Source organism: Hippocampus zosterae, chromosome 5 (genome assembly GCF_025434085.1).
Source record: "Hippocampus zosterae strain Florida chromosome 5, ASM2543408v3, whole genome shotgun sequence".
Lineage (NCBI taxonomy): Eukaryota > Metazoa > Chordata > Actinopteri > Syngnathiformes > Syngnathidae > Hippocampus > Hippocampus zosterae.
The window spans coordinates 2,610,611-2,638,584 of record NC_067455.1 but is presented as its reverse complement, the minus strand read 5'-3'; the positions used below and the strand labels follow the sequence as shown (position 1 = coordinate 2,638,584).

Here is a 27,974-nt window from a genome sequence, read left to right as displayed (position 1 = left end):
ACTGGAGAAATAATGATGCGTTGTGACAAAAATGGTGGATGATTTGTATTATTGAGACATCTACTGTGACATAAGTCATAATATATTTCATGGTACCATTATACAGTGTGTCCCAAAAGTCACATGACACTTCATTTAGTCTGTTTGGTTTCAGGTATCACTCTGACATAGGTCAGGCCATCAGCATTTGAAAGGTTTTGTAAGCTACCTTGCCTGTGGCTCACCAAATGACAAACGTTTTCTGTCCCTGAGCTGCAGTTCACTACCAGTTTGAGAACCTCAATTTCCCTCACACTGCTCCGACACCCAATATGATTCGTTTAAAGGCTGCAAGAGCAAAAGTAGGATGCTCAACAACCTCAAGTTAGTATGCGCTTTATCACTCTCAAATGGATCGGCGGTATGGAGCTTTTAGTTACTGCGGAGTTCTAGTGCAGAGTTCCAGTTACACTTGCCCTAGCTTTACTTACACATATCAGTGTTCAAACTATCATAGTCACAAACCTTCTATTGTGCTTTACATGTTGAGAATTGCATTTAAAAACGCCCATTATAATGAGTATGTAAATCCAACTGAGATGGCATATCCTATAATTTAGTAGGGCCAAAATATTTTTGTTATATACATCAATCCATTCCCCTTTGCTGTGGCTCAGCATTCAAACAGCCTTTATTATATTGCACATCTGAGTCAGAGCATTCTCAGAAAACTGGGAAGGAATTATTTATCTTGCCTGGCCGGGAATTCCCGCCCCGATCACGCTGATCTAAAAATCGGCCCTGCAACGCTATTGACATTTGTCACCCAGTGACAACAGTGAGGCTTCTGTGCAACACACCAAAAGATAAAAGGCACAAGAGTCACAAAAGGGTCAAGGAACAAAAAAAAAAAAAAGAGGAAGTTTGGGACACAATTTTAAGAAAGTCCTGTTAAAAACAAAGCACAATTAAACGGTTATCAACACCCTATGAAACTATTGTTGTTTTGAACATGTTTTAAAAGCCCAATTGTGCGTCGTTTATCAATGACACACCGAGTATGAAATATTTTAACTCGTGCGGTATACCGAATAGCCAAAGTCAGTAATGTCAAACCAGTCAAATGTTCAGAATGCAGATTATTTTTAGCCTATTAGCAACGTGTGGCCTCAAGTATCCGTAAATGTAAGTGCTTTTACATTGAACTACATTCGTTTTAAAAGGCTATTCGCTCCAAATTCCAATAATATTCTTGAAATGACAACAGTGTGTTAAGGACCATACACAAAAGTGGCGTTTAAATTGAGGTTATCTAATCGGGCCCGACGTGTTCGGGTTAGCATGTTAGCAACGAGCAATAGCGCGGGTGTCAACGTGCGAGCAACAAATAAAGAGCAAAAAATAAAAGAAACGGATGATTTAAAAAAAAAAGAGGAAAAAAACAAGCGCGTCCACACGTACGCGCGGGCGCACATACACACACTTCCTCCTGCCGAGTCATGCAAATGTAGCAAGCAATCGCACAACATGATCAAGAGCAGCTCTTTACCCGATTGTACCGTCCAATCGGTCTCCCGCCCCCACCCTGAAAATCGTTCGTCCGCCTCAATTCGGACACAATTCCAACATGTGTGTATTTAAAAAAAAAAAAAAAAACGATGAAGTTCCTTTTTTTTTTCAAGATTTTTTTTTCTTCCTCGGATGGTGGCCGCCTCGGATGGCGCTTCACTTCCTCCGGATGAGCTCGTCAGACAAAAGGAGGTGAACACGATTACGTCACGTCCTGCAATAGCACCGCTTTTTAAATGAAAATAAATAGATACAATTGCAAATAATTTAAATATTATTTCCCATTCACCTTGTGGCACTCATTAAACTTTTTTAAATTTATAAAATGTACATTTTTGACACTTACCGCGTTACTATTTCGGCTTTGGAACCAGTAGTGTTGCCTTCGGGTACTGTTGTAGAAACAAATACTCGTTAAGGAAAAACGTATTTTTTTTTATTATTGATTACGTACAGAAATAATTCTAAATTTAACCTGAATCCATATCCTTTATGTATTTTTCTATCTATACACCTCTTGACTGGTACTCGTAAGAGGGAGCATATAACTCCTACTTTGGCATCCCTTCACTGGCTCCCCATTCATTTTAGAATTATTTTTAAGATCCTCCTCTTTGTTTTCAAATCTCTGAATAATCTCGCGCCACCTTACCTCTCTGAGCTCATACGCCCCTACACCCCTGCCCGGCGCCTCAGGTCTGTGGACCAGTCTTTGCTAGACGTACCAAGAACTAAACTGAGGCTCAGAGGGGATCGAGCCTTTTCTGTTGCTGGTCCATCTCTCTGGAATGACCTCCCACTGAACATTCGGCAAGCCTCCTCGCTGCCCATCTTTAAATCCCTCCTCAAAACTCACTTGTATTCTTTGGCGTTTGACTCAGCATGATTTAGATTTGCTATTGGTTTTACTGCTTGGTGCTTTCTACCGCCTTATTACTTATTACTTATTACTGATTCGTCTTACTGTTTATTGTATATGTTAAATCGCTCCATGTACAGCACTTTGTATGCAGCGATGGCTGTTTGAAAGTGCTCTATAAATACTGTTGTTGACTTGACTTGACATCTAAACTTGAAACAGTACGAAGCTATTTTTGTCATTTTTTCATGCAATAATAAAAAAAATGAATGTGTGCAATTTTGTTTTAGAACATGGACAGGGACAATAGGTGAATCGACTTTGTAGACCAAGGGTGGGCAAATCTTTGTGCTTATGAACCACATTATTTTTTAAAGACGGGTCATTTGTAGATGATGCTTTAAAAATACGTATTAACACAAAAAGTGTACGTTTAATCAGTTTATTGATTACTTAAAAAATAGTTTGTCAACAATAAAATAATTGTATTTTGGTAATCGTACATAATGAATGTATGTATAAGCAATAAAGAAATTAAAATATAGCTTTCTTTTATTATACATATACAATTTTATATAAATATGGCATTCGATTTTGGATTGTTTTAGTGTTTTATGTTAATAATGTATTGTTTTAACCGTCTTTGTTTTTACATGTTTGACTTTTATTTATGAACAAAGCTTTGTGTGCCGCTCAAGTTGTTTTTAAAGTGTTGTATCAATACATTTTGTACGCATTTTATAAGGGGAGGGGGTAAACGAACGCAACAAACTATAAAGGCCTCTTAATGAAACGTAAATATGCGCGGTATGTCAGATTAAAGAATGGAGAGGGCGACAGGTGGCCTCCACGTCTTTCCAAAACTGTCCACGTGGTGTCGCTGTGGGAGCAGATCGACACGTCTTCCGCATCAACATCCGGCGACACGTTTGCCCAAAGTCTTCATTCCCCGATCGCCGTTCAAATCAGCTTAGCGCCGTTTTAATGATAAACCTACGCGTTTTCTCCCTTTCCCCTCCTTAACGACAGCTTCCACTTTGAGAGTTCGCGTGTTAGTCATCCAAGCAGAGGAGATTTGAGGGCCAAATGGGGGAGGTGAGGAAACTGCAGAAGAAGTTGAGGCAGATTGAGAATCTGGAAATAAAAATCGATCTCAACCCCGAGGAAAGATTCAAGGTATACGAAGACGCTTATTTTGTTCATTTTCTGGTTGCGTCGAGGAACATCAGTAACATCAGCAAGCTTTAACAAAACACATCAATGTACGAAATGGCGATTCTGTTTAAAATAATGACGACGAGTGCAAATATTCACAGTGCATCACTTTTTCCACGTTCCCTTCAAGGCTTGTTTTCAAATTTGGCTTCATTCATTTGACCATTTATTGTACTCATAACGCTATTTTACACTCTTGCAAATGTCCATCCATCCATTTTCCGAACCGCCTGATCGACACTAGGGTCACGGGGGGTGCTGGAGCCTATCCCAGCTGTCATCGGGCAGTAGGCGGCGGACACCCTGAATCGGTTGCCAGCCAATCGCAGGGCACACAGAGACAAACAACCATCCACGCTCACATTCACACCTAGGGACAATTTTAGAGAGATCAATCAGCCTGCCACACATGTTTTTGGAATGTGGGAGGAAACCGGAGTACCCGGAGAAAACCCACGCAGGCCCGGGGAGAACATGCAAACTCCACACAGGGAGGCCGGAGCTGGAATTGAACCCGGTACCTCTGTGTTGTGAAGTCGACGTGCTAACCACTGGACTACCGGGCGCCCCTCTTGCAAATGTATTTAAAAATATACTTTTGCACAAGTATTCACAGCCTTTAGCGATGAGACTTGCACACCAACAGCGTATAAAAAGTCCACACGCCGCTGTGAAAATGGCAGATTTTTGCGATACATAAAAATAGACTTCGATAAATCATTTCAACACCTTTTTGCCATTAATGTGAAGTGTACACTCTATTGGTCGGGAAACATATTTTCGAGAGGGACTGGGGGAAAGAAACAACTGGTTGCACAAGTGTGCACACCCTCTTATAACTGGGGATGTCGCTGTGTTCAGCAATAACCATTCACATTCAAACTCTTGGCATAACTGATAATTGATAACTCTGAGCACTGGGATCTCCCCCCAGGATGATGTGGAAGCTCTATGCGGACAATGGATTGTGTTCGAAAACATGACTGCAAAAAATGTCAGGAAACGCAAACAAGAACAGCTGAACTTTATTTGGGGATCATCATCAGCACTTTCAATGGTGTCCAGGCTATGATGACTTGAAGTTTAAATGTGAACACAGCCACAACCATATGATAGCAGTTGTTTATTTTTACTTCCTCTCCCATTAACGATTTATGGTAGAAAAGGTTTTTGAATTGTTTATCTCGAGCTCATTTTTTTTTTCTATACCACAAAAACCTGGCATTTGAACAGAAGTGTGTTGATTTTTTAAATCCCTAAACCCTGTAATGTTGTGAACTTTCCTGGCTGTTCCTAATTGGAAGTCAGAAGATAAAGCAATTGTATTGTGGGCTGTTACAGGGTGATCGATCTGCGTTCACCCGACACTTTAGTGCCGCTTGTTTATGTGCAACATTTCAAAATGGGTAGCTTTCAAAGACGCCACACTGCATGTTGTGTTTTTTCAAATCACACTTAATGAGGACTCTGCACCGGGCATTAGTATAGAGCAAAAATCCCAGTGTACAAAGCACAACTTCTCATCTTTGCTGTCAAAACTACTGCGATGTCAAAACCTTTTAATGAATCAACCATTTTTAAACAATTGCTAGTCTTTCAAAGATTAACAAATTTTAAATGAGGTACAGAATAATTACATTTATGTACTGGCAGCCCGTGACCCTTGCGAGGGTTAACAGATTAGAAAGTGGATGAGTGGACATGCATAATCATTTAAATGTATTAATATGACACTCATGTTTTTACTACGTACTGTACAGCTGCGAGACAATGGATACAAAACGTCTCCACACGCCTGATCAAATCTTCTTTTTCCTTTGGTGACAGAGCAAAATGACTGAAAAACCTTGTACAACTCAAGAGAAAAGGAAAACCATCAGAAAAGATCTGTCGACGTGCGCACTGTATAGACTTGCTGTACGATGTGAGCAAACTATATGACATCATTCAACAATGCTGAAAAATTAAATAGAAATGAAGCTCTTCTCTGAAAACAAACCAGAGTCAGCTGACCCTTTTCTTTTTCTCTCTCTCTTCATTCTCCTGTGAGTAATAGACAGAGTGCTCCTCAAACCCGGCAAAGAGACACTTAATGCAAAGTCACTCGCCTTAATTCAGACACTATAAAACTCAAGACAGCCAGACGGGCGCGGCTTGGCTTGTTGACGCGATATTAAAAGCAAGCCGCGCGGAATAGAGCGGCTGCGCCGACTAACAACCTGTGGACGCGCCGGCTTGCTTTACAGCCAATTTCTCGCCGTCTCCTTCTCAGATCTCCAGGAAGGAGGAGCTGCGGTGCAGATTGGCGGAGCTTCAGCTGCAGCTCTGTGGCCCGCAACAAGCCCCTGGGAGCCCGGAGGCCGACATGAAAAGAGCAGCGTAAGCGTGAGGCGGCCAGGGCCAGATGGAGAGAAGCGTCATTAGTCCAAACATTGACGTGGAAGCATTTGATCTTTTTAGCGTGCCTTTGTGTGTGTGTGTGTGTGTGTGTGTGTGTACACTGCCTTTAAGAACTCAAGTGAACTTTCTCCTGCTCAGTATGGGATGCGTTCGGTACTATGAACCGCCCCCCCAAGGCGGATAAATGAAATCATGTTTGGTTATTAACATCCAAGTGAACAAAACACACAGATGGCGTTCATTTTGATCAGCGGGAGACACAACAGGTAGGCTAGCTCAGCGCAACATAGCGTCCTAGAGCTCAGTGTTTCCCAACTTTTACTGGAGCCGCCGCACGTTTTCCACGAGGCCAGTAGTCCGCGAATCATTCAGACCAAATGCCACCTAAAAAAAACTAAACTACTGAGTGATCTAAATATTACACTCAAATAAACACGATTTAATCAGTGATCTGAATTTTACTCCGCTAAATATCAGACTCTGCATTGGTCTCGAGGATTTTAAATAATACATTAGACAGTGAAGCCCCGCACAATCTCAATATTTGGGGGGAGGAGCTTGTAGGAGGATCAGCCAGTTGGTAGAAAAAAATCTCACATATTACATACAGTACATAGTAATTACATAGTAATGCTTTTTTTTTTTTTTACAATAGCAAGAACATGTACATTTGAGGCCTCACTGATCACAAGGATTGATCAATCATGTCATCACGTCTCGCAATTGATTTAAAAAAGAAATCGCAAATATGGGTCAAGGCAAAGGAAGACATTTCAATCTTGACCTGACACGACCCCCACGGTGCCTCTTCTCTCCTTCATGCTTATTCATTCAGCCCTCCTTTTTTTGCGCACTGGCACAGGGAGGACGCCCCCGAGGTCCTTCCATCACAAGCGCCCCCGGCCTCCAAGATCTTGAGGGGCCTGGAGGAAGCCGGGCCAGCGCCGCCTGCCACGCCGAGAGCGACAGGAGCCGTCGGGGGGACGGCTCGCTGCCACCAAAGGCCGCAGAATGTCATGGCGGTGTCACGTCCGGGACGGGACGCGAATGGAAGGCAACTGGCAGGAGAAGGTGGGCTGAATTGAACACAACCCAACAATGACCATCAAAAAACAGACTGGCAGTGAGCTATATATATTTCTTTTCTCCCCTCCACCCCCTCTAAAACAGGGGTGTCAAACTAATTCTTGTAGTGGGTCATATTGCGGTTACGGTTTCCCCGAGCGGGCCATTATGATGAATGTTTGATCACCTCCACACATTACATGTACAGTGCACAACAAATTGGTGGATAACCAGTTTTGAAATCCGAAGTCAAGAATAATGGTTAGTTCAGCCATTGTTTACGTTCCTGTAATAAGTACGAAATATGAGATCATGTTTGCAATATCTCGATGTAATGAAGGATTACATGTGACAATCTTAAATTTTGGTTCAGACTTTTAGCAAGCATCATGGAAAAGTTGACATGCTTGATTTGCTCTCCCGGGCCGCAGAAAATGATATGGCGGGCCAGATCTGGGCCCCGGGGCCTTGAGTTTGACACCTAACTCACATGTGAATAATAATAATAATAATTTTGAGAAGGCGGCCCGGTAGTCCAGTGGTTAGCCCGTCGGCTTCACAGTGCAGAGGTACCGGGTTCGATTCCAGCTCCGGCCTCCCTGTGTGCAGTTTGCATGTTCTCCCCGGGCCTGCGTGGGTTTTCTCCGGGTGCTCCGGTTTCCTCCCACATTCCAAAAACATGCGTGGCAGGCTGATTGAACACTCTAAATTGTCCCTAGGTGTGAGTGTGAGCGTGGATGGTTGTTCGTCTCTGTGTGCCCTGCGATTGGCTGGCAACCGATTCAGGGTGTCCCCCGCCTACTGCCCGGAGACAGCTGGGATACGCTCCAGCACCCCCCGCGACCCTAGTGAGGATCAAGCGGTACGGAAGATGAATGAATGAATGAATGAATGAATGAATAATTTTGAGAATTTATGAAAATAAAGTTACATCGAAGAGACAGTAGAATTAGGTTCCTGGTGCTGCGATAATGTTTAGTCGGGCCCAATGGATATTTTATTTTGAGGCTGACGATTACGATATTCGGCAGATTACAGAACACTTAGAACAAGGAAGATATGAATTTTGGGAGAACATTTGACTCTGAGAATATTTTGTCGATTAATCTCTCTTATGCAAAATTATTTTTTTTTGGGGGGGTGGGGGGGTTGACCATCACCTTTGCTGGTGTTTGAAGATCTTAAAAGAGCTAATAAGAACCCCCCCCCCAAAAAAAAACACGAGGAACAAAATTCAGGCCAAACGTGTTCCTATTCATTCAGATTCCGAGCTGACATCCCTGAAAACATGTTGGCAGAAGGCAAAGTTCCGCTTGAGGCTGTTGGAGGGTCACAATGACATCATCACCTGCGTGCTCGCCGTTGACAACCTGGTGATTTCTGGCAGGTAAAAATGCTCGCATAAATCATTTGAATAGCATCGTGAATGTGTGAGCGGAATTTGAGGGTCTCATGCATTATTCAACGTTTTGTGTGTGTGAGCTTTATGACTTTGCATTACCCCGACTGTAACATTTCACGGTCTCTCTTTGCGCCCGCTGCTTTATGTTCCACACGTTCCGATCGCTCGCCTCAGATCTCGTTGCATTTTATCGGAACTCTTGACTCCCGCGCTCGCTTCATCCCCCCCCCCCCCCCCAACCTTCAAGCCGCGATACGACCGTCAAGGTGTGGCACGTTCCCACGGCAACGGAGCACAAGAACCTGGGGGGTCACACCGGCGGGGTTACCAGCCTGTCTGCCCCTCCCGCCGAGTACTGCAAAAAGCTAGGTGAGGACACAACCTTCCCTTCCCGCTATTTGCGGATTTATTTATTTTCTTAAGCCATCGTTGCCTTTTTACAGAATCTGGTGAAAGCACGCTCTGTTGAATCAAAACTGACTTTTCCATTCAGATTGATTTTTGGTACACCCCAAATTTCATTTTATTTAATGAACGTGTTGAAGAAAGAAAAAAAAAGAAAAAGTGTTATTAATTAAATTTAATTAATTTAAATTAAATTAATTAAAAGAGTTACTTATTGCCTTGCAGCCATCTAGTCATATCTTGATTCCTGGCATGAACTACGTCAACGTGAGTGGAGGAGCTCCACTTAGACAAACGTAGTGCTTTGCCAGAATCCGATGGCATCTTGATGCCAAGAACTGTCGAAATTAGTTGGGGAGCTTCTTTTGGACAAACGTAGTGCATTGCTGCCATCGTGTGACATCTTGCTGCCAAGCAACTACGTTGAATTGAGTCGCGAAGCTTCATTTACACTAAAGTGCCGCCGTTCTATGGCATCTTAAGGTTAGTTGAGGAGGTTCGTTTAGAAAAAAGTGGTGCTTTGCTGCCATATTTTCACATCTAAAGGTCAATTAAAAACCGTTTTCAGACGAAAGCCAATCACTCGCATTTTCACCCCGTTTTTCATCCAACGCGAGTGCGTCTGTAACTCGTCTCCCACGATAGATGAGGGTTCACTGTATACGCACACGTCCAAGTACGGTACATGTCGACGGATGTGTGCAGCGTTTTAATTATTGAAGCGCTTCATCACATCAAGTCCAGAGAGAAATGAGACTCTTGTGTCTGTCTGACTGCCTGAGTGAGTGAGAACACTTGAACTTATGCCCCTCGATACGTCTCGTCTATTACCTCGTCCCGACAGAAGCATAAATAAAGCACTTATTTACGGTTATGTAATCCCCTCTTGCCCCCCCCCCCCCACCCCCTCTCCCCCCCGCAGCCTGGTCGCTGTCATTGCCAGACGACGAGAGGTTCATTTTGAGCGGCTCGGCAGACTGCAACGTCAAGATCTGGGCCCTGAGCATCGGTAAGCCGAAGACGGTTCAAGATGGGCTTTCATCGACGGTGACGTCGGTTGGGCCACAAACTGCGGTTGTTTTGTGCGACACATCTCGTGTAAACAAAGCACTCAGATAAAAATCCCGTTTACGGAATCTAAATTAAGCAGCCAAATTCGCTCGTTTTTGTCCATCTCAAGCACACATATGACTGCAATACTAATTGGTTCCTTGGAGCTGAAGTCAAACGGCGGCCATCTTACATTGCCATCGTGACGGACGGATTCAGTTATATATATTTTTTCCCCCTCGCTGAAAACAAAGCAGTGGGCGTTTTATATCAGGATCCCTGCATGCTTTTCTTTCCTTTCATTGTGGATGGTGCTGACAAAGCAATGTAGACGAATCGTTGCATAGCACTCGGAGATGAACCTTGTAAGAGAAAATTTATAATCCCATTCTTGCCGATGAAAAACGCATGAAGAGCTTCTCCCAGACGTCTTGGTACAACCACGCACTGTGGGGTTCTCACCGTACGGACAGAAAATAACATGAAAACGCTGCCGAGAGAATCCATGTATTCACGTTAGGAACGCTTAGCGAGTGACAATGCAAAATGGCCGCCGGCGGCTTCCGGCAAGTCGCAAAATGTCCACCCTCTGAGCTTGATAAAAATTCACATGAAACAACTGCAATATTACGGCATATTTAGACGAGCGCGGCCGTGTACAACACATTCTAAAGAGCATTTTTCATCAAAGGCAAAAACAAAGGACAGTAAAGAAAAGGATTTAGGCGCAATTGAACATCAATGAAATCTTTTGTCTGCTTATGTCACACACACACACGCACACAATTCTCCAAATGTACTGCTTGGCGCAAATGTTGCTCAAAATTGCCTTTGTGTGATGCTAGCAACCGTCTTTTATGTTTGTGTGAGCAGTGGTCTGCGGGCTGGCAATTAAGCCCGTAACATCCCTTTCCTTTCCTCCCACGCAGGCCAGTGTGTGAAGTCTATCTACACGTTCAACGCTGTGACAGCGCTCAGCTTTGTGCCCGAGGGCGACGGCTACATCGTAACTGGATCAGGTGTGTGTGTGTGTAACCAAATACTCCGTCAATCAAAGTCCACCGTAGACAAAGGAATGTGCTATCAAGCAGCGTAGCGAGCAGGAAGATGAATGCGCCGGTTACGTGTGAGCGGCTAGCGCACACATTGCCGCCCAATTTAGGCCAGGCGGAGGAGCTCAGGTGCGTCGGCCGTGACTGGCGTTAATGGCCGCCGCGCGCCTGTCGCCGAGCGTTAACTTGGCACTCTGTCACACCCCCCGGCTCCGCAGACGGGGGCAAGGTTCAAGCCTGGAGCTGGCGCACTTTGGATAACTGCCAATCAATCAACGCACACCAGGAAGCCGTCACCTCCATTCAGGTAAGCGGCGCTATCGCCATGGCGACAGACAGAGAACTACTCAAAAGACTTGATGGAAAGGCAAGTCTGATATTTGACGAAAAGAAGGAGGCGGGCAAGATAATACAGACAAGAGATGGTATCGGCTAGCGCTCGATCGCGGCTTTATTTCAATGCTATGGCGACTAGCAACAGCGGCCGATACCGAGGCGCCCTCTAGTGGCCAACTTACCCTCAGGAACTAAACGAAAAGAGGGGAAAAAAAGCTTCTGTTGGACAAGGCTCTGTCTATTCTTTGCTATTTGTTTGTTCAAATGTATTTTGGGAATAGAGTGACATGACGTTGATCGCACATCCCCATTTTGGTGACAATATTTGGACCCGTTTTGTCTGAGTGAAGCTAGTACCGCAACGTCACCTTCTTGCGCTGGTTTCTCGCGGCTGCCATTTTCCAAAGAGTTTGGGCCTCCATCCTTTCCCAGGAGGATTTTTGTGAAAGAAACTCCTGTATGGCGGTCCACCTTCCTGACTGGGTTATTTTTAAGCTGCTTGCTTGAGGATGTGAAAGACATGAAAACAAATGTTCCTCCCTCTGTTAGTAGCGCGCGAGGACACACTTTCAAGAAACGTGTCTGTAGAAAAAGCCTTTGGAAAAAATCCAGCTGCCGCGTCTGATTGGAGCCCGTTTATTGCTTCCAAATGGGCTTTTGTTAACGTGTAAGCCGGCCAAATGTACAGCAAAAGCCTTTTTAAAATTTTTTTCTGATTATTGAAATGCCGAGCTGCTTTGATTCAATTTGCAATCATCATCGCAGTACGCCTGAGGCATTCGAGCTGTCATTGTCCATCTCTCCCAGCGTACCCCCCCACCCCCTTTATTTCTAAACCGTTGCCCCTTGGAAGCACAAGCGGTGAGTACGGTACACACGCGTCACCATGACAACCGCGTGGCACTCCGCAGTGCCAGGGTCCGCTGGTGTTCAGCGGCTCGTCCGACGGAGGGGTGTCCGTGTGGGAGAACCGCTGTCGCCAGCGAGACCCCCTGAGACTGCTGCACGGCTGGAGCGGTCAGGTGACGGGTTGCGCGGGGGGGCGGCTGGCCCTCAGTCCCCGCGGGGAGAGAGTGCTGCTCGCGTACGGGCGGCCCTGGATCAACATCCTGCACTGGATCACGGGTGAGTGGGGCTTTCGAGTCATCGCGTCGCGTGAAGAACAAATCCAACGGCCAGGACGACCGGAGGCCGCGGGGGCTGGCGAGATTTCACATTTCACTCGCATCTGTGCACCGACGGCAGGAACGGTTTCCAGACTGACCAATCACAGCAGCGTCACCGGGGTGACCGACTGCGTGCACCAGACAGCCGGCCTCCTCATTGGCTCCTGCTACGACGTGGCCAATGGCGAGAGCACGCTCAACTGTGAGTGCTTCACTCGAAAGGCGCACGTCTGATCCAGGACGACGCTTATTTTCAAATGTATCATGATTATGAGAACTTTTTTTTTGGGGGGGGGGGGTCCCTTCAAACTCAAAAGGTGTGAATTACAGGCAGAACATTTGATTGAGCGCTTTGACATTTGTTGAACTTGACAACGGGGAGCGATTTTCATGAGAAAGTGAAATTCAGTCGTCGTTCAATCGGCAAGCGATTCTTATTTTGAGAAAAAGTTCCTTGGTCTCTCTCCCTGCAGTGTTCTCCCTGCCTCAGTGTCACTACCTGGCCTCTCTGACCTGGCCCCGAGCCCCCAGAATGCTTTGCTTCGCCGCGTGGACCACGGGGAGCGGCGACCACCGCTGGGTCAGCGGCGGGCGCGACCTCGTGGTGTGGGAGCAGCTCCCTGCCTCCAGAAAGCAAAGGTAAGCCGCCGTCTTTCAAAGAGGGCAAAAAAAAAAAAAAAAAAAAAAGCGGGGGAGTTTGCATTTGGTTCAGACCGGTCAATGATATTCCCTCATTTGCATATTCATTTTTTCTCCCCTTGCATTGCTAATTGCATTTGTTTAATGGGACGTTTTAATTGCTAAGCACATCTGAGGGTCTCTGGAGTGTCAGCCCACCCATCAAGTGTGAAATTAAACTACTTTTTTTTTGTGAGCTCCCTGTCAGAAAATGTTACGGTCTAATTTAAATAACGCACACCAAACGCCGAGTTTCTTCACCCATGACTTGACAGGTGCATGGGTGAAGATCCAACACTTTCTTTGGCCCTGAACGGCGAGTAATTGGCACCCTCCCTAAAATGCTTCTTCATTGCCAACGATAATATTTCAAAAAGTAACTCCTCTACAAACGGGGGATGAACCACTTTCCTGCTATTATGAACCTCAGGACATCACGCGCTGACAACACAATCGTGACCGTAAATAAAGCAATTTAAAAAAAAAAAAAAACAGGAAGGACAACAAAATGAAGCCTCCTTCCCCACATTCCTACGCCACTGCACAAACGAGTTCATCGCGCGCCGTTCGAAACTACTTCTGTCGGGACCGTCTTGAAACGAAGACCCGCTGGTTTGGACTTGACCTAAACGTCAACACGCAAAAGCAACCGAAAAAGACGACTTCCAAGTTCCTAAGTCAGTCAGTGAACTGGGGAAACTAAATCCAGAACAAACAAAGTCCTGAAAACGACAAGAATCTAAAGTAACAAACAAAAAAGCCCGTAGCAGTAAGACACACTTTATTTTATTTGTGTGAAAGTGAGACGATGAGGGTGCAGTGTGCATTAACACACACAAAAAAAATATTACTAACATGCACAGAGCCGTACAAATGTTTGTTAGTTGTTTTTTTTTTACTCCTCTCCACCCCTCGCGATCGGCTGGCAAACAGTCCGCGATCGTCGAGCTGCCCGTCGACGGCGATCGACGTAATGGGCATCATGTATCAGGACTTATGCACACATTTCAACATGTATTTAGTTCAGGTTGACCTCCTGAATCCTAAATGAGCAATAATTTGACCACATAACGGATTCCTATGAAGATACATTCAAACTCAGAAAACGTGCTCAACTCGGCCTGAAAATGCATTTAAAGCAATTAAATCTCAAATTGAGTGTCACACCTAAACCAAAGAACTTATGCACACATTTCAACATGTATTTAGTTCAGGTTGACCTCCTGAATCCTAAATGAGCATTAATTTGACCACACAACTGATTCCTATGAAGATACATTCAAACTCAGAAAACGTGCTCAACTCGGCCTGAAAATGCATTTAAAGCAATTAAAACTCAAATTGAGTGTCACGCCTAAACCAAAGGACTTATGTTCAAGATCTTAATGAGGTTAACCGCTGTAGAAAATGTTGAAACACCCCCCCCCCTCCTCCTCCTAAAGGCCTAATATGTGACTTTAAACACATCCAGGGGCGACATTACGGTTCGGAGAGACGTCCGGTTAGAATTGCCACTGGAGTCCGAGGGGGACACGGAAGACGACGAGGAGTCGGACGGTAAAAAGCCGCACGCTTCTCTCGCCTTGGTTTCAGCTCTTTGGAGTGTTCGTTTTAGATGACGCGCGTCGTGACAATTGCCTGCGGCCTCCTTGTTAAACTTAGAACGCCTTGATGACGACGACGCGGGAGGAGACGAGGACGACGACGCGGAGTCCGCCGGCTCGTGGTTACGTTGCGTCATCCAGTGAGGAGCCACGACGGGGGCCTCGGGCTGGATTGACGTTGGGTGCTTCAAGTGACAAGTCAAGGGAGGTATAAAGGGCGGGGGGGGTGGGGGTAATGCAATCATATCTGTTCCGAAGGTGGATACGCATTGGATATCTGCCCCCCCCCCATACATGGAGAATTATCTTGTCTGAAGCTCAGCATATCAACCCTAATAAACGCCGACATGTACCATGAAGCAAAAGTAGAACATTCAAGGCTCCAATGCAAAAGATGTTTCAAACACGATAAGAAAAACTAAACAAAATCAGACTACTGAAGTTAGTTCGTGTTACACCTTTACATGGGGGGGGGGGGGGGGGGGCAAGGAGAGCCGCAGTCGTCGATGCGCTTTCGGGCGTTTATTGATTGGGACGAACAAATACAAAACGAGAACACTTGCAAGGAGCCAGCCGGCCTGACTCCGGTTCATGATGTCACTCACTAGGCCACGCCCCTTGTACAATAATTTGAAAGAAAAACTATTTTTTCTTGTCTTCTGATGGGGGGGGGGAGTGGTGGTGATGGGGGACAGACAGTACAGTGCAATTTTTCTCGATTAAAAACTCACTGACAAAAAAATATTTTGGCAAAACAACCCCGCGTGTCTTTGTGATTTTTTTTTTCCTCTGTAAATATTAGTTTCAATAAAGCCGTCACACATAAATTTGCATCTCGTCCGTCCTTTTTTTGGGGTGGGGGGGCCAAAACGTCGACCTTTCGCAATAACCTGCTTATCCCGCCGCTGTGACCTATGTAAATGAACGTGAATTCAATTATTCACCACCCCCCCCGCCCCGCCCTCCCCTGCTTTGTTTTTCTCTCGAAAGCATCCTGCAGTTGTGATAATTGAAGTGTTTTTTTTTTTAATTTATTGCCTCCGCCTCCCCCTTTTCCGCTGCCTATGAAATGATCTTATAAACGTCGCTTTCTGTATCATTTGTTTGCCACGTCAAAATTTGTTGCTTTTAATTTGAAGTCACGGAGAAAAAACACACACACACCCATAATTAGCATTTAAATCTCTCTCTGGCAGTCTCTCTCTCCCTCCATCGCTCGCTCTTGCCTCTCGAGCGGACTTCATGTCTCGGTCGCTAAGGCAACCAATGCATCCCCCCCCCCGCCCCCCACCCCTCCCTCTCCATCCCTACCCCCCCACCCCCTTCGCGCTCTGTATCTCCCCTATTCTCTCGGTCTCATTCCCTCTTTCCACTTGCCAGAGGTAGGCACCGATATGGGTCGCGAGCGCACGAGTGACATTTGGTTGACATTTGGGCCAGCCGAGTCGTAGATGGCAAGTTGCTTCCAAGTGTGGTCGGCCGCGCGCGCGACGCCACGTCGCTAATGATGATTTATGGGCTCGTCTGTGAACGCGTGCGACTGGTCCCGGGCAATCGCGCGGTACTTTTTTTGGCCGTTGATTGCGGGCGCGAGAGAGAGACAAAGTGCCTGGTGCATAATTGAGCGTTAAGAACTTGAAATGGCCCGCGGGGAGGCGGGCGGGTATATTTAGCCGAGATTGAAGAGCGGGATTTTTTTTTGCCAATACTATCAGCGCGTGGATTTGAGAGCGAGAGAAAAGCCGGACCCCCCCCCCCCCGAACCCCCACTTCTCCTTTTTGTTTTCCTCTCTTTTGCTCATCTTCCAGAGATGATCGGCGTGCCGGAGTGTCAGTGAACACGGCGAAGTGATGGAGAGATGGTAAAACGGCGGACTTTGGCGCGGGCGGCAACTTCTTCTCCACCTGGCTCCTAATCTTTGTCCCCCCCCCCCCCCTCCCTCCAGCTCCATCGCTCCTGTCGCACGACTGACCGCCCTCGTCTCCCTGGTCCTGGTCGTCCTGGTGACGCGGCCCTCGGCTTGTCACCGTGACGACGAGGGCGAGGAGCGGGCGGAGGCCCCGGCCGTCCAGCTGTCCGTCGGCGCCCGGGCGACGCCCACCCCGCTCTGGGCGGTGGTCTGGGGGCCCACGCAGCCCCTGGAGGACGAGACCTACCACCTCCTCTCCAGTAGTCAGGAAACGGAGCGGCTGCGCCAGCGCGGGAGCCAGCGGGAGGCGGGCACGGCCGCCGCGTCCTCCGCCGACTGGCTCTACCACGACGCCAGCACGCATCCCCGAGAGGACGCGCCGCCGGAGTCGTGGAACCGGGGGGGCGCCGAGGACGGCGGGGCGGAGGAGGCCGAGCTGGAGGAAGGTGGGTGTCGGGGGGAAAATGACGCGCTCCTGGGGATTAACTGTCACGTGGGTGAAGGTTGACCCCCCCCTTGCCCCCCCCCCCCTCCAAACCTCATCAAGTTGCCATCGCTCAGCCGCCGTCGAGAGATGCCCGAGAAGCGGCGGGATGGCCGTTTTCGTTGCGAGTCTTTTGGCACATCTCATTTCATGTCCCGCCGCCCTCATCGATTTCTTCTTTTTTTGTTCTTGCTATAATTCGAATTAATTACGCGTGCTTGTGTTACAGTGGACCCTCAGTTCTACGTCACCGTGACCATCTCCACGCTGCTCATCCTCACGGCGATCATCATCACGGCGAAGCTCTGGTAGGAACTTCCTCCTCCTCTCTTATTTATGATCTGGGCAGCAGGCCGGGGGGCCGGGCGATTGCGACTCGGGGCCTTCGTTTGGGGGAGGGGCTTGAGCCGATCATGACGTCATCACCGCGTGCGTCGGCCCGAAGCCGTTTTTGAGAGCGCGAGAAAAGGATTCGGCAAAGCGCCGTTCTCGTTTGCCAAATTGGCTCATGCGACATGTGCAAGCTGAGGTCATGATCGGTCGCCCCGGGCAACTGTGATGTCACTTTCGGGCGGCACCAAGTGGCACAGCCCCCCCCCCCACCCGCTCCCCCCACCGAGATCTTGCTGCTTCATTTACCTTCCACAAACGCAATATTCGTCAGAATGGATTAAAACGAGTGGGCTGCAGGGAACATGGAATTTCCGAGGTGACTTCGGTCGATATTTTAGGACGGCGACACAATTTCCTGCAGTTCGATGCCGCCGACGGCGTCGAGGCGCCGACTGGATCGGACACTCAAATGAAAGAATGCTTCTAACGCAATGAGCGGATCGCCAAGAAGTTCACGAGGATATTTCCGCCCCCTTCCAGCAATAATGCGCCGCAAGAATACATTTTGAATGTTTTTTTTTTGGGGGGGGGGGGGGCATTTTAGCAAATGCCACTGTAGAAAACTGATTTGCCCAACAAGAGGGACAAGGACTAAGTGAGACGTTTGCTTCAATGAAGGCCTCAATCCCGGAAACGGCAGCACCGCGCCACCTGACAATCGCTGCACCTGCATCATAAAAATTCTTCTGGATCGGTTTGGCCCACAATCTCGGTAGCAAGCCGCCGCAAACGTCCTTTTATTATTTAGTTTTAAAAAAAAACGAATTTGACACCGAATTTGAGGCCGTCGCCCGCGGTGTCAAAGGATCACCAAAAGCTGGCCAAGCTCTTTCGAATTCCCACTTAGCCAGCGGACGCATGTTTGGAGTTTGCCGAGAGCTTGTCTAGCCGCAGCAGAGCCTACATGAGCCCCGGGGGTGTGGGGAGGGGGGTAGTGGGGGGGGGGGGGACACCTCACCTAAGCTGTCAAGGCTCTTTCCATCCTTCACCGTCCTCTAATGAACTCCAGAGCACGTGACGCTCTTGCTGTCCAAAGAAGGCTACATTGCAGCGGAAAACGGATGTCTTCTTTCATCCATCGTGAAGTTGTGTCGCCTTTTTTTTTTCTTCTTCTAACATTCATGTTAGTAGAAAATACCGTAACCAGTCCATCGGTGCCTTGAGATACGAGGGAATTGTCTTTTATTTATTTGTTTTTTTTTTAAATGAAAAATATCTCTCCATAGAAGCACTATGCGTGAATTGAAGAGCCATTATGCCCGCTGCCCACCTTGGCCACATGGGGGCAGTAGAAGACAGACAGATACAGTAGTACGCCTACTTATGAACGTCTCTTCATGTGAAATTTTCAAGTTACGAAACGCCGCAACGCAAAATATTGCCTCTTGTGTTAGGAAAGACATTTCACGATACTAAAGGTAAAAATACAGTCTGGGCTGCTCGTCGTGGCTCCCGAGTTTCTTGAACGCAACAAACTGTGAGCTGCTCTGCCATTGGCTATTACCGAGCATCTTCCTGGCATCCCATTGGCTAAGAAAGACGTCAAGCAACGTCCTCGTCATTCGTGTTCGGATAGTTTTGCGTAGATGTGAATCGCCCACAAAAGGTGCTGACGAGTCGGGCGATCGCTCACTATGCTGATGTTAGCCTTGTACATTTTCGAAGGCTTGTTAAAAGCCCACAAAAGCAGTTCCTGACAAAAACGGTAGCCAAAAAAAACACTTTTGAGAGGGAACGTGAACGAAACAGGGCAAAAAACAATGAGGGCGCAGTTAAGTTAAATGACCATTTTTTATTTCATTCTTTGTTTTTTTACGTGACGCACAACTCTCATTTTTTTGTGCAATAATCTCATTGCAACATGTTTTTGTGACACAATTTGATGCATTTGTATGCTCCAGAAAACATTTATGTCTGAATTTGGGGGGGCTTGGAACGGATTAGGGCATTTCCATGGAAAATGCGTCTCGACTTACAAATATTTCCAGTTAAGAAATTTATTTTTAGATATACATATATATTTGAATTGCCATAAACCTGAGAAACATTCGGAATGAGACACAGACGATCTCTGCCAGAAGCAAGAATTTTTTTTTTGGGGGGGGTACACGCTAAAGTTGGAACGTTTCAAATCGGATGAGAAATGTCAAAGTCGTAAAGAGACCAAATAAATAAATGCATCAATCTTTGGCAGGCTTCACCGCTAAACCCTGCGACTTTTCCATCTTCCTCTCGCCACCTGGGGGGGGGGCACATTACAAAGAAGCGAGGCGCCGCCAACCGCTCGTTTCTTCAGATTTATACGGATGGCTTGAAAGATTTGCTTTCACTTTTTTGGGGGGTGGGGTGGGGGGGGGGTGGTCATATTCCACCTGCCATCAGCTCGAACAAAAGGACGGCCGTTGTTTATGTACAAGCGCGGCGCGGAGCGGCCATTAAAGGGGAAATGGGCGACGCGGCCCGATGATATAGTGGCGCACTTCCACGCTTTGCTGATCAGACCAATAACGTCAAGTTGATTTGACCGTCGGGTCTTGCGCGCCCCCCCCCTCCTCTCCTCCCTCCCGCATCTTCTTCTGTCAAGTATTCTTGTTGTTTTACGTCGCTTATTTACGCCTTCGTTCTCCATCTCCATACTGCCAATTTTTCAATCCGGCGTCGGGAACCGTCTCATTTTGTTCCGCTTCATATTCCCTTTTTGCACTTGAGCTTAGAATTTGCCCCCACGGTCTTATGTTCTCAAAACCTCCCTCCTCCTCCTACTCCTACTTGGGCCTCGCGGGGATTTGCTTTCTTGCTCTCAATACCTGTTACCCGCCCCCCCCCCAACCCCCCTCGCACTTCTTTCCTTGCGGTTCTTGGCTTTCTATCCGTATTGTAATTGCCGTCTTTGCATTTTATCTCTGACTCCAGTCTCCTTTGTGCGTTTTCATCCTCCGAGCCGCTCCGCCATTAAATAAATAAATCGCTCACACACACACACACACACACACACTTATAAGGGCCTTTCAGACAGAAGCTAACTGTTGCGTCTCGAATTTGCATCAGCCGTGACCTCATTCAAACAAGAGGCGAGGGTAGCGCACGTTGCGCCGCTCGCGCCATTTCCGTGCGGCGCCGGTCTATCGCGTGTCATCAATGTGTAAATAACGCCATGTGTCGGATGGGCCGCAGATGGAGCGGAATGGCCGCCGTCCAGTCGGGCGCGATTACAGAAGAGCCGCGCGCGAGCGAGAGAGTCGTTTTTTGCAGGCGTGAAAATCGTCGGCGCGATGGAAGTCGAGCTCGACGGAGGCTAAGGGCGGGTGTTACTCGGGTTTGACGAGGAGAAAGAATTGCTAATGTGGAGGTGCATTCAGTTGCCGTTGTAGCGCAGAATCCTTGTTTGTCCAATTATGATCGGGGAAGAGAATATGGACCTCGTTCCTGTGGGGCGAGGCTTATACGGACGCTCTATTCTCCAAAAAGCACTCGAGGTCACGAATTTGTTGGACAACGCCACATTTGCTCGTCAGCTTCTAGTTTTGCGGACTTTGGGCTGTTGCGGTCGGGAAGCATCCCGGACGACCAATCGTTGAGTAGGTCGCGCCGCATATGGGCTACTATGCGTCGAAGCAACTCAAAATTGGCGGCGAGACACGACATTTGTCTGCGACGCATCCGCCGGCCCAAAACACGTGTCGACAAAGAGACAAGATTCATTCATTCATTCATTCATTCATTCATCTTCCGAGCCGCTTGATCCTCACTAGGGTCGCGGGGGGTGCTGGAGCCCATCCCAGCTGTCTACGGGCAGTAGGCGGGGGACACCCTGAATCGGTTGCCAGCCAATAAAGAGACAAGATGACGGTGATTATTTATTTTTAGAAGTAGAAGCAACGGCTTCTCGTACGCACAATAACGCATGCGCACACGCGCACACACTACTATATACTACTACTACTATTACATAGAGTGCAAGTAGTTTGTATGTCAAATTCTCACACTGGTGATTTTTTTTTTGTGTGCATACACGATTTTGTCATTGGCATCGACATTTTCAGTTTTTGTTGTTGGTTTTTTCAGAGAAGAAAAGGTCTGTTCAGATGTTTAAAAACAAATCGGAGTCACCATTGCCACATAATTGCTGGTTGGTTTAGTGGGATAATAAGGCTTAGTGGCAGGGGAGGGTTAGTGGGGGGGCTTCTGTGGGACAGTTAGCAGTCGTTTAGTGCTGCAGTTTGGTTTGATTCAGTAGTCGGGGTTAGTCGTATAGTTTGTGCGAGGGCGGGGTTGGTTTAGTGGTTGAGTTTATGGGCCCAAGGGGTCTGCATTAGCATTCCAAATGTTGTCACACGATGCAGGAAAGAAAACAATCGGAGCTGGAGTCAGGGGGGGTGGGGGGCGACATGAAAATCAGAAATGATGATTTGTTTTTCGCAGCGACAGTCTTCTGACAGCTTTAATCCTAGCATGTCGGAACCGATCAATACATCAGCAACAAACAACAAAGTGAGAGCCAAGCTCCTATTTTTGATTGACGCTACACCTCGCCCCCCCCCCCCCCCCAAAATCAAAACAAGAGAAATTGAAAAAGATCCATCTCTCTTTTGGAGCAAAGTCATTTGACATGCGTCAAACGTGTCGGCGTTTGCGCTGCCGAGAGCATCAAAACGCGGCGGCTTGCGTCTCTTGTATTCAAACCCCCCCCCCAAAAAACCCTTCTAGCGCAATAATTCACCTTTCTCGACTAGCGCGCCATCCCTCCACGTCCATTTCTACGCATCTCATCCCGCTTCTCTTCCCACGGACCTCCTTTTAATGAGTCCAACGAGGGCGAGTAATCTTCTCCCGCGTTGGCGGCGCTAATGCGTTAGCCGATTGTGAAAACGACTCCGCCGCTCCCGACGCCGTCTCCCTTCTTGTCGTTTTCTCGCCTCGTCCGCAGCACTGAGCTATGTTGACAACTTAAATTCTCATTTTGGGCCTCCTGAAACTATATTCAGTTCTTCCCAACAGTCTTTTCTCTTTTTATTTGTATTTTTTTTCCCCTTGTCCAATCAGATTTCAGCCTGTATGTGTTGCCATGTCCATCCGATCCGCCTTTGGAATTCGCGGCGCTGACCGGCGGAGCCGAAAGTATGACTTTGGGCATTTTTTTTGCATCCTCCGATGGGTCGACCGTAGCAAAACGCATCTGGAACTCCGAATTTTGGGGAACGTATGACATATATATATATATATATATATATATATATATATACGATTAAAATACGGTTAAAATACGATTTCAACCGATGTTTCGGTTTAACAAAGGTCACCAAAAAATAAATAAATAAAAAATATATATTATATATATATGTGTGTGCAAATATCATTTATTTATTTATTTAGATTTTTTTGGGGGGGTGACATTCGTCAAACCGAAACATCGGTTGAAATCGCATTTTCTACAATTGACATCGTAACCGTGGCGCTTATGCAGTTGTGAATTGAGTACCGGGCGAAAATGCCCGGATACCAAATCCCAAATCCCGTCCCCTGTGCTCTCATTCATGTTCCTCGTCCTATCCATCAATCCGTGTCTCCAGTTACGACCGCGGCTGTTCCCGGCATCCGCCCCCGATGTCCCGTGGCGTGGCCCCGCCCCTCTCCCGCGCGCTCCCGTGCTCCCTGCCGTCCGAGGAGAGCCGGCAGACACTGCACAGCGCCTCCTTCTCCTTCGCCGACCGGGAGAGGTAATGACTCGCTTAAGAAAAAGAAAGAAAGAAAAAAAAAGTTGAAAAAATATATCTATTTTTTTCCCCCTTTCGTGATGAGTCACTTTCGGGCCCCATGTGTGTGTGTGGGGGGGGGGGGGGGATTTAAATACCCGGCCACCATCCGCAGAACGATGCTTTTGTTCAAGGGTATTTAGAGTTAATCTGAAAAAGGATAATTATAGTGCTGCACTCCTCCTTCTAAGTCCCTGGTGACGAAGCTTGAGTAGTTTGGGAGTACATCACTTTTTCAGCTTCAGGCCTCTCCGTTCCACTTTACCTCACATTATCCCACCCCGCCCCCCCTCCCCCGATTCAGACTTCTTTTAGTTTCTTTAACACTTTTTCTTGTCTCGTCTCTTGCTGCGCCAGGATCCCGGTCGTGAACCTCTGAAGGGGCTCCTTTTATTATTTTTTTTCCACTCTGCCATATGGTGAACACTTCTACGAGCCTCCAGAATTTTCTTTTTTTTTGGGGGGCCGCCTGCAGCAGCATTTTTCATTTTCTCCCAAACTGTGAAATACGTTCGGGGACGCAAACTCCTCGGCTTCCCTGAGGTCTTAAACCTCAACTCATCATGCTCTCGCCTCTTTCCTTCCTTCCTTCCTTCCTTCCTTCCTTTCTTCTGTAAATTTCCTCCGTGCGGCTGTCACGGCCCCGAGCTGTGCCAAGCGCCGACCCGCCGTGACGAATTCACAAACAAACAATTTAACAGCCGTGCAGTATCCCCGTCTGAGGGCCCAATCTCGCACCCCCCCCTCCCCGCCCCACCGCGCGCTTCCAGTCGCGCAGTTGCACCTCGCAAGACTTGTTGTTTCGCTACTCCGTCGCCACAAAAACATTCCCTGTTTTCTCGCTCGTAAATGGCGGAGTGTCAAAGGCGTTTTTTTCGTCACGGACCGCATCCTCGTGAGGCTGTCGAGACAACATGTGGACTTACGACAGATTACATGTGCACAATCCCCCCCCCCCACCCCCACCCCGACAGTTTGATCGTAATTACGGTGGTGCCTTGAGATATGATTAGCCAGCGTTTAGCGATTAGCCATCTTTTAGCCAGCGTTCGGACGATCTTTTGCTTTTCGACGACGGTGTAATGGGACTTCTCTAATGACTGAGTCACAATCATTGGCAAAAAGTGAACCAATTCATTTAAAAATAAAATAAAAAGGGCTTCAAGGAAAAACAAGCACACATTTAACTTTGCCTGAACTCCACTGCTAATCCACTGCTAATGCTAACACAGAACAGAAAAGGCCGTAGCATCTACTGTATGTGGTGAAGTAGGCCTGTTTTGCACACAAATGGTGCAGCAAAACATGTAGACAGAAAATATCGCTCTACTCAAAGACATACGTTTCTTCTCCACAACAACAAAAACAACAACTGTTGCTTCCGGTTTATCGAGTCAATTTCTTCTTCCTTTGTCTGTGTGAACATATCATACTGCCGCCTGGGGGCCAAGTTTTGCATGCCAGAAGGAGCTGCAATGAATTCATTTTGATGCACAAACTATAATTATTTATGTTATTCTGTTTTGCCTATATTTTTGTACAAAGTGCAACGTTACAGAGTTTCTTTCAAAATCATGTGAAAAATAAAGTTTTTGGGGGAGCGATTTCCATTGAATTTCATTCGGAAAGTTGATTTGAAATGTGAATATTTTGAGCTCAGTGCGCGGAGCAAAGTCAACTCATATCTCAAGGCACTTTTGTGGAATATACGAACAACAAATTGAATGCTCATTCCTTGGGCGGGTGTTTTTTCCAACTGGTATTCCTCATGATTTGTTTCCTTCATTATCTGGCGTTCGCCTCTTTGTTCACACCGCGGGTGTAATGAGCAAAACACTTTCTTCCAAAGCCTTCATGGCTATTCCGGCAACCAATCCCAAAGGTTGGCTTTTTTCTTTTTTTGGGCGGGGGTCTTTGTTTACACTTGACAACAGAAACGGATTTACCGAGACGTCCTCATGGAGAGCCAAGGACGACGGCGACAAGGCGACGTGGATTTTTTTTTTGTTTTTTGACAGGTACTTGCATTGTGGAAACAAGCACCATCATCTGCCTTCACATGTCATCAACGTACATCATGCGAAAGAGGCACCAAAGGAACTTTCAAGGGAACGTTTGAAATGTATTATTCATAAATGTCTATTTTTCATGTACCGGTGGGCTTGTGACGTCTTCTAGAACCGCGCAAAGACACGCGTCAGACTTTGGTCTTTTCCAAGCGGTGGGAATCGAAGTATTGAGACAGCAGGTCATTTGGAAAATCCACCTACGCAGTGTCCACTTGATCTCCTCGCAGTGAGGACTGTTTCACTCTGTTCCGTTCTCACTGACCATTGAGAATGGACTGTTAAAACATCTTGCTTACTTAACTTTTATTGTCTCTTGAAGTACAAGTATGTAACGCAGTCTCGTAACATGGGGGAGAACCACGTTACTTCCCGTTTCCCTCACCCAAAGTTGTCCCACTGGCAACATCAACTCAATCTAAAAATACTATTGTTGCAAAGACGACAACGCTAATGTTGGGACAAAATTGTGCGCTCGTCGACAACGGGTTGCTATTCGTACTCGTCTCGACACCAAATTCGATTTGTTCACATCCAGAGCTTCACTAGTAGGGTTTGGCAGCTGCACTTAGTTTTTTTCTCGGATGAAAAAAAAAATCTAGATTTTAACTTTTTAGCAGTAGCAAGTAGTTGTCCTGCTACGATGCCAAAGTAATCCTGGTGCATAGAAATTTCATTTAGCGAGAAGGGGCGTGCATTTCAACCTTAGGCCTTCAGTGACGTCACACACATGAACACAATACACTGTATTGAATACAGTAATATGCTCGTCAAGCAGCACTTAAATTCAGGAGCATTTAAAACCATCAAGTATGCATTCACAATTACGAGCAGGAAACTGAATTTATAGATATTGTCAAAAATAAAAAATGATTTAAAAATACTAAATAAAATGCCACCCAAATTACGCTGTGTGATCTTAAACAAGTCTGTCCAATAAGTCAAGTCAAGAGTATTTCTCGAGCACTTTCAAACAGCCATCGCTGCATACAAATTGCTGTACATGGAGCAATTTAACATGCACAATAAACAGTAAGACAAGTCGGTAATAAAAGCGGTAAAAAGCAAGTATTGTGCAATAAATTACACAATATCGCAGTTTCATATAAGACACCAACCAAACAATAGCAAAACAAACTATTCTTTGAAAATAAAGTACGCAGATCATTTGCATTTTGAGAATCGGCTACGCAAAAGCAAATAACTGACGATGTTGAGCAGCTGAGATTGAACGAACTTTGGTGCACGAAGGTGACTACAATGCGCCATTATAAATTGCAGGTGAGCAGATTGATTTGATACATTTTTGTATCTTTGTCATTTTATTTCGTTAGCATTAATTTAATTATTTCGTTAGCGTTGATTTAATGCTAACGAAATAAAATGACAAGAAGATAGGTAAAATAAAATTCATTTACTCACCAATGTGGTGCCTGTTCACTGAGCTGCAGATCTCCGCGAGTGTCCCCAAAAGTCTTTAAATGCACCGTAGCTTGTAAGTGCCCAGCCGTGCTCTGATGTTTCCTTGCTGCCTTGGTGAAACAACTTCAATGGGTAAATCCAGTGTGGCTCCAAACAACAAATCGGTCCGTTGCAAGCAATCGGCATTCCCAGCAGTACGATTTGCAGAGTTTCTCAGAGGCTGTGAGCCACGGGTGGCGTTCATAATTGCTCGTCTGAAAACGACGGACAAACCCTTTTCCTTGTTGGGACAGGCTAGCTAGCGCAGGAGTTGGGCGACCTCTTCGTACAATATCCAGCTTTTCGTGGAAGGTCCGTTTTGAAACTTGTGTGGAAAGTAGTTCAGCAACCAGATCAACGTCTTCTTCTTCGGACCTTTTGGGTTAAAATGCAGTGATAGCGCCCTCTAGCAGGCGCTAATCCAATCACCGAACGCGCACGTCCAGTCTCGATGTACGGCATTCTCGCTGGCCCCGGTGCGCAGACTCGTGGTCTGATTGGCTATTGCAACCTGACTGTGCCAGTTCATTTACAGCGCACAGGGGCCTGTTCTGTTTAGTCTGAAGTTTAATTTACCTGGCAACACAAGCGCTAGCTGAAATATGATTGGTTAAAAACTCTACCATAATAATTAAGTTTTTTATCGAGTGGCTTTCAATGTTATTTAAAATGACATTGAAAGCCACTCGAATAAGTGGAAATAATATGACGTAAAGAATACGGAGAATAATCTTGTTTACATATTTATGAAAATAAAATAACATGAATTAAATATATGTTATTGTATGAATGTTTAGGCCAGCAGAGAAGGCCTTGCTGGCCCTGAGGGTCGGCCACTGTCTGTTCTACTCTTGTGCCGAATTGTCTTGCTGGTGAGGAAAAAAGTGTCGGGCAATACGTGGACTCAAAACTGGGTGCCGAGGCCACGGAATCAAGGCTGTCACCTTCCTGGCGTCCCAATACTTTTGTCCCCATCGAGTTTCTTCCACGACAAGCGTCGTGCGGGTGGCGTCATGCGTGGCTCGTGCACATTTCCAGTCTTGTGGTTTTTTAGTACAATTCCCGTAGGACTAGATGGTCTTTCTGTACCATGCGAGTTCAATAAAAGACAACCCGAGTGTTTGAAA

The 27,974-nt window shown here is 46.6% G+C and overlaps 2 protein-coding genes across 8 annotated transcripts in view; one reads left to right on the top strand and one right to left on the bottom strand.

Annotated features, from left to right (window-relative positions):
* LOC127600497 (zinc finger protein 384-like) overlaps positions 1 to 1,671 on the bottom strand; it is a 10,792-nt gene extending 9,121 nt beyond the window's left edge. For 2 of the 6 annotated variants that reach the window (XM_052065115.1, XM_052065121.1), the window contains exon 1: positions 735 to 1,459. In XM_052065115.1, coding sequence (XP_051921075.1) covers positions 735 to 798 — 64 coding nt within the window. In that variant the 5' untranslated portion in view covers positions 799 to 1,459. Of the gene's footprint in view, positions 1 to 734; positions 1,475 to 1,528 lie in introns of those variants that run through there. The other 4 variants (XM_052065116.1, XM_052065117.1, XM_052065118.1 and 1 more) reach the window with 4 other exon arrangements.
* Positions 1,589 to 27,974, top strand: LOC127600482 (uncharacterized). Of its 2 annotated transcripts, none has more exons than XM_052065082.1 (15): positions 1,589 to 1,740; positions 5,895 to 6,001; positions 6,885 to 7,093; positions 8,351 to 8,474; positions 8,737 to 8,858; positions 9,817 to 9,903; positions 10,874 to 10,963; positions 11,215 to 11,303; positions 12,244 to 12,457; positions 12,578 to 12,700; positions 12,972 to 13,137; positions 16,727 to 17,136; positions 17,404 to 17,482; positions 23,138 to 23,284; positions 23,678 to 27,974. In XM_052065082.1, the coding sequence occupies exons 1-15, from the start codon at positions 1,681 to 1,683 to the stop codon at positions 23,697 to 23,699; spliced, it is 2,049 nt and encodes a 682-aa protein (XP_051921042.1). In that variant the 5' UTR covers positions 1,589 to 1,680; the 3' UTR covers positions 23,700 to 27,974. The 2 variants fall into 2 exon arrangements, with proteins under 2 accessions (XP_051921042.1, XP_051921041.1); XM_052065081.1 differs by lacking the exon at positions 1,589 to 1,740 and adding an exon at positions 3,298 to 3,583.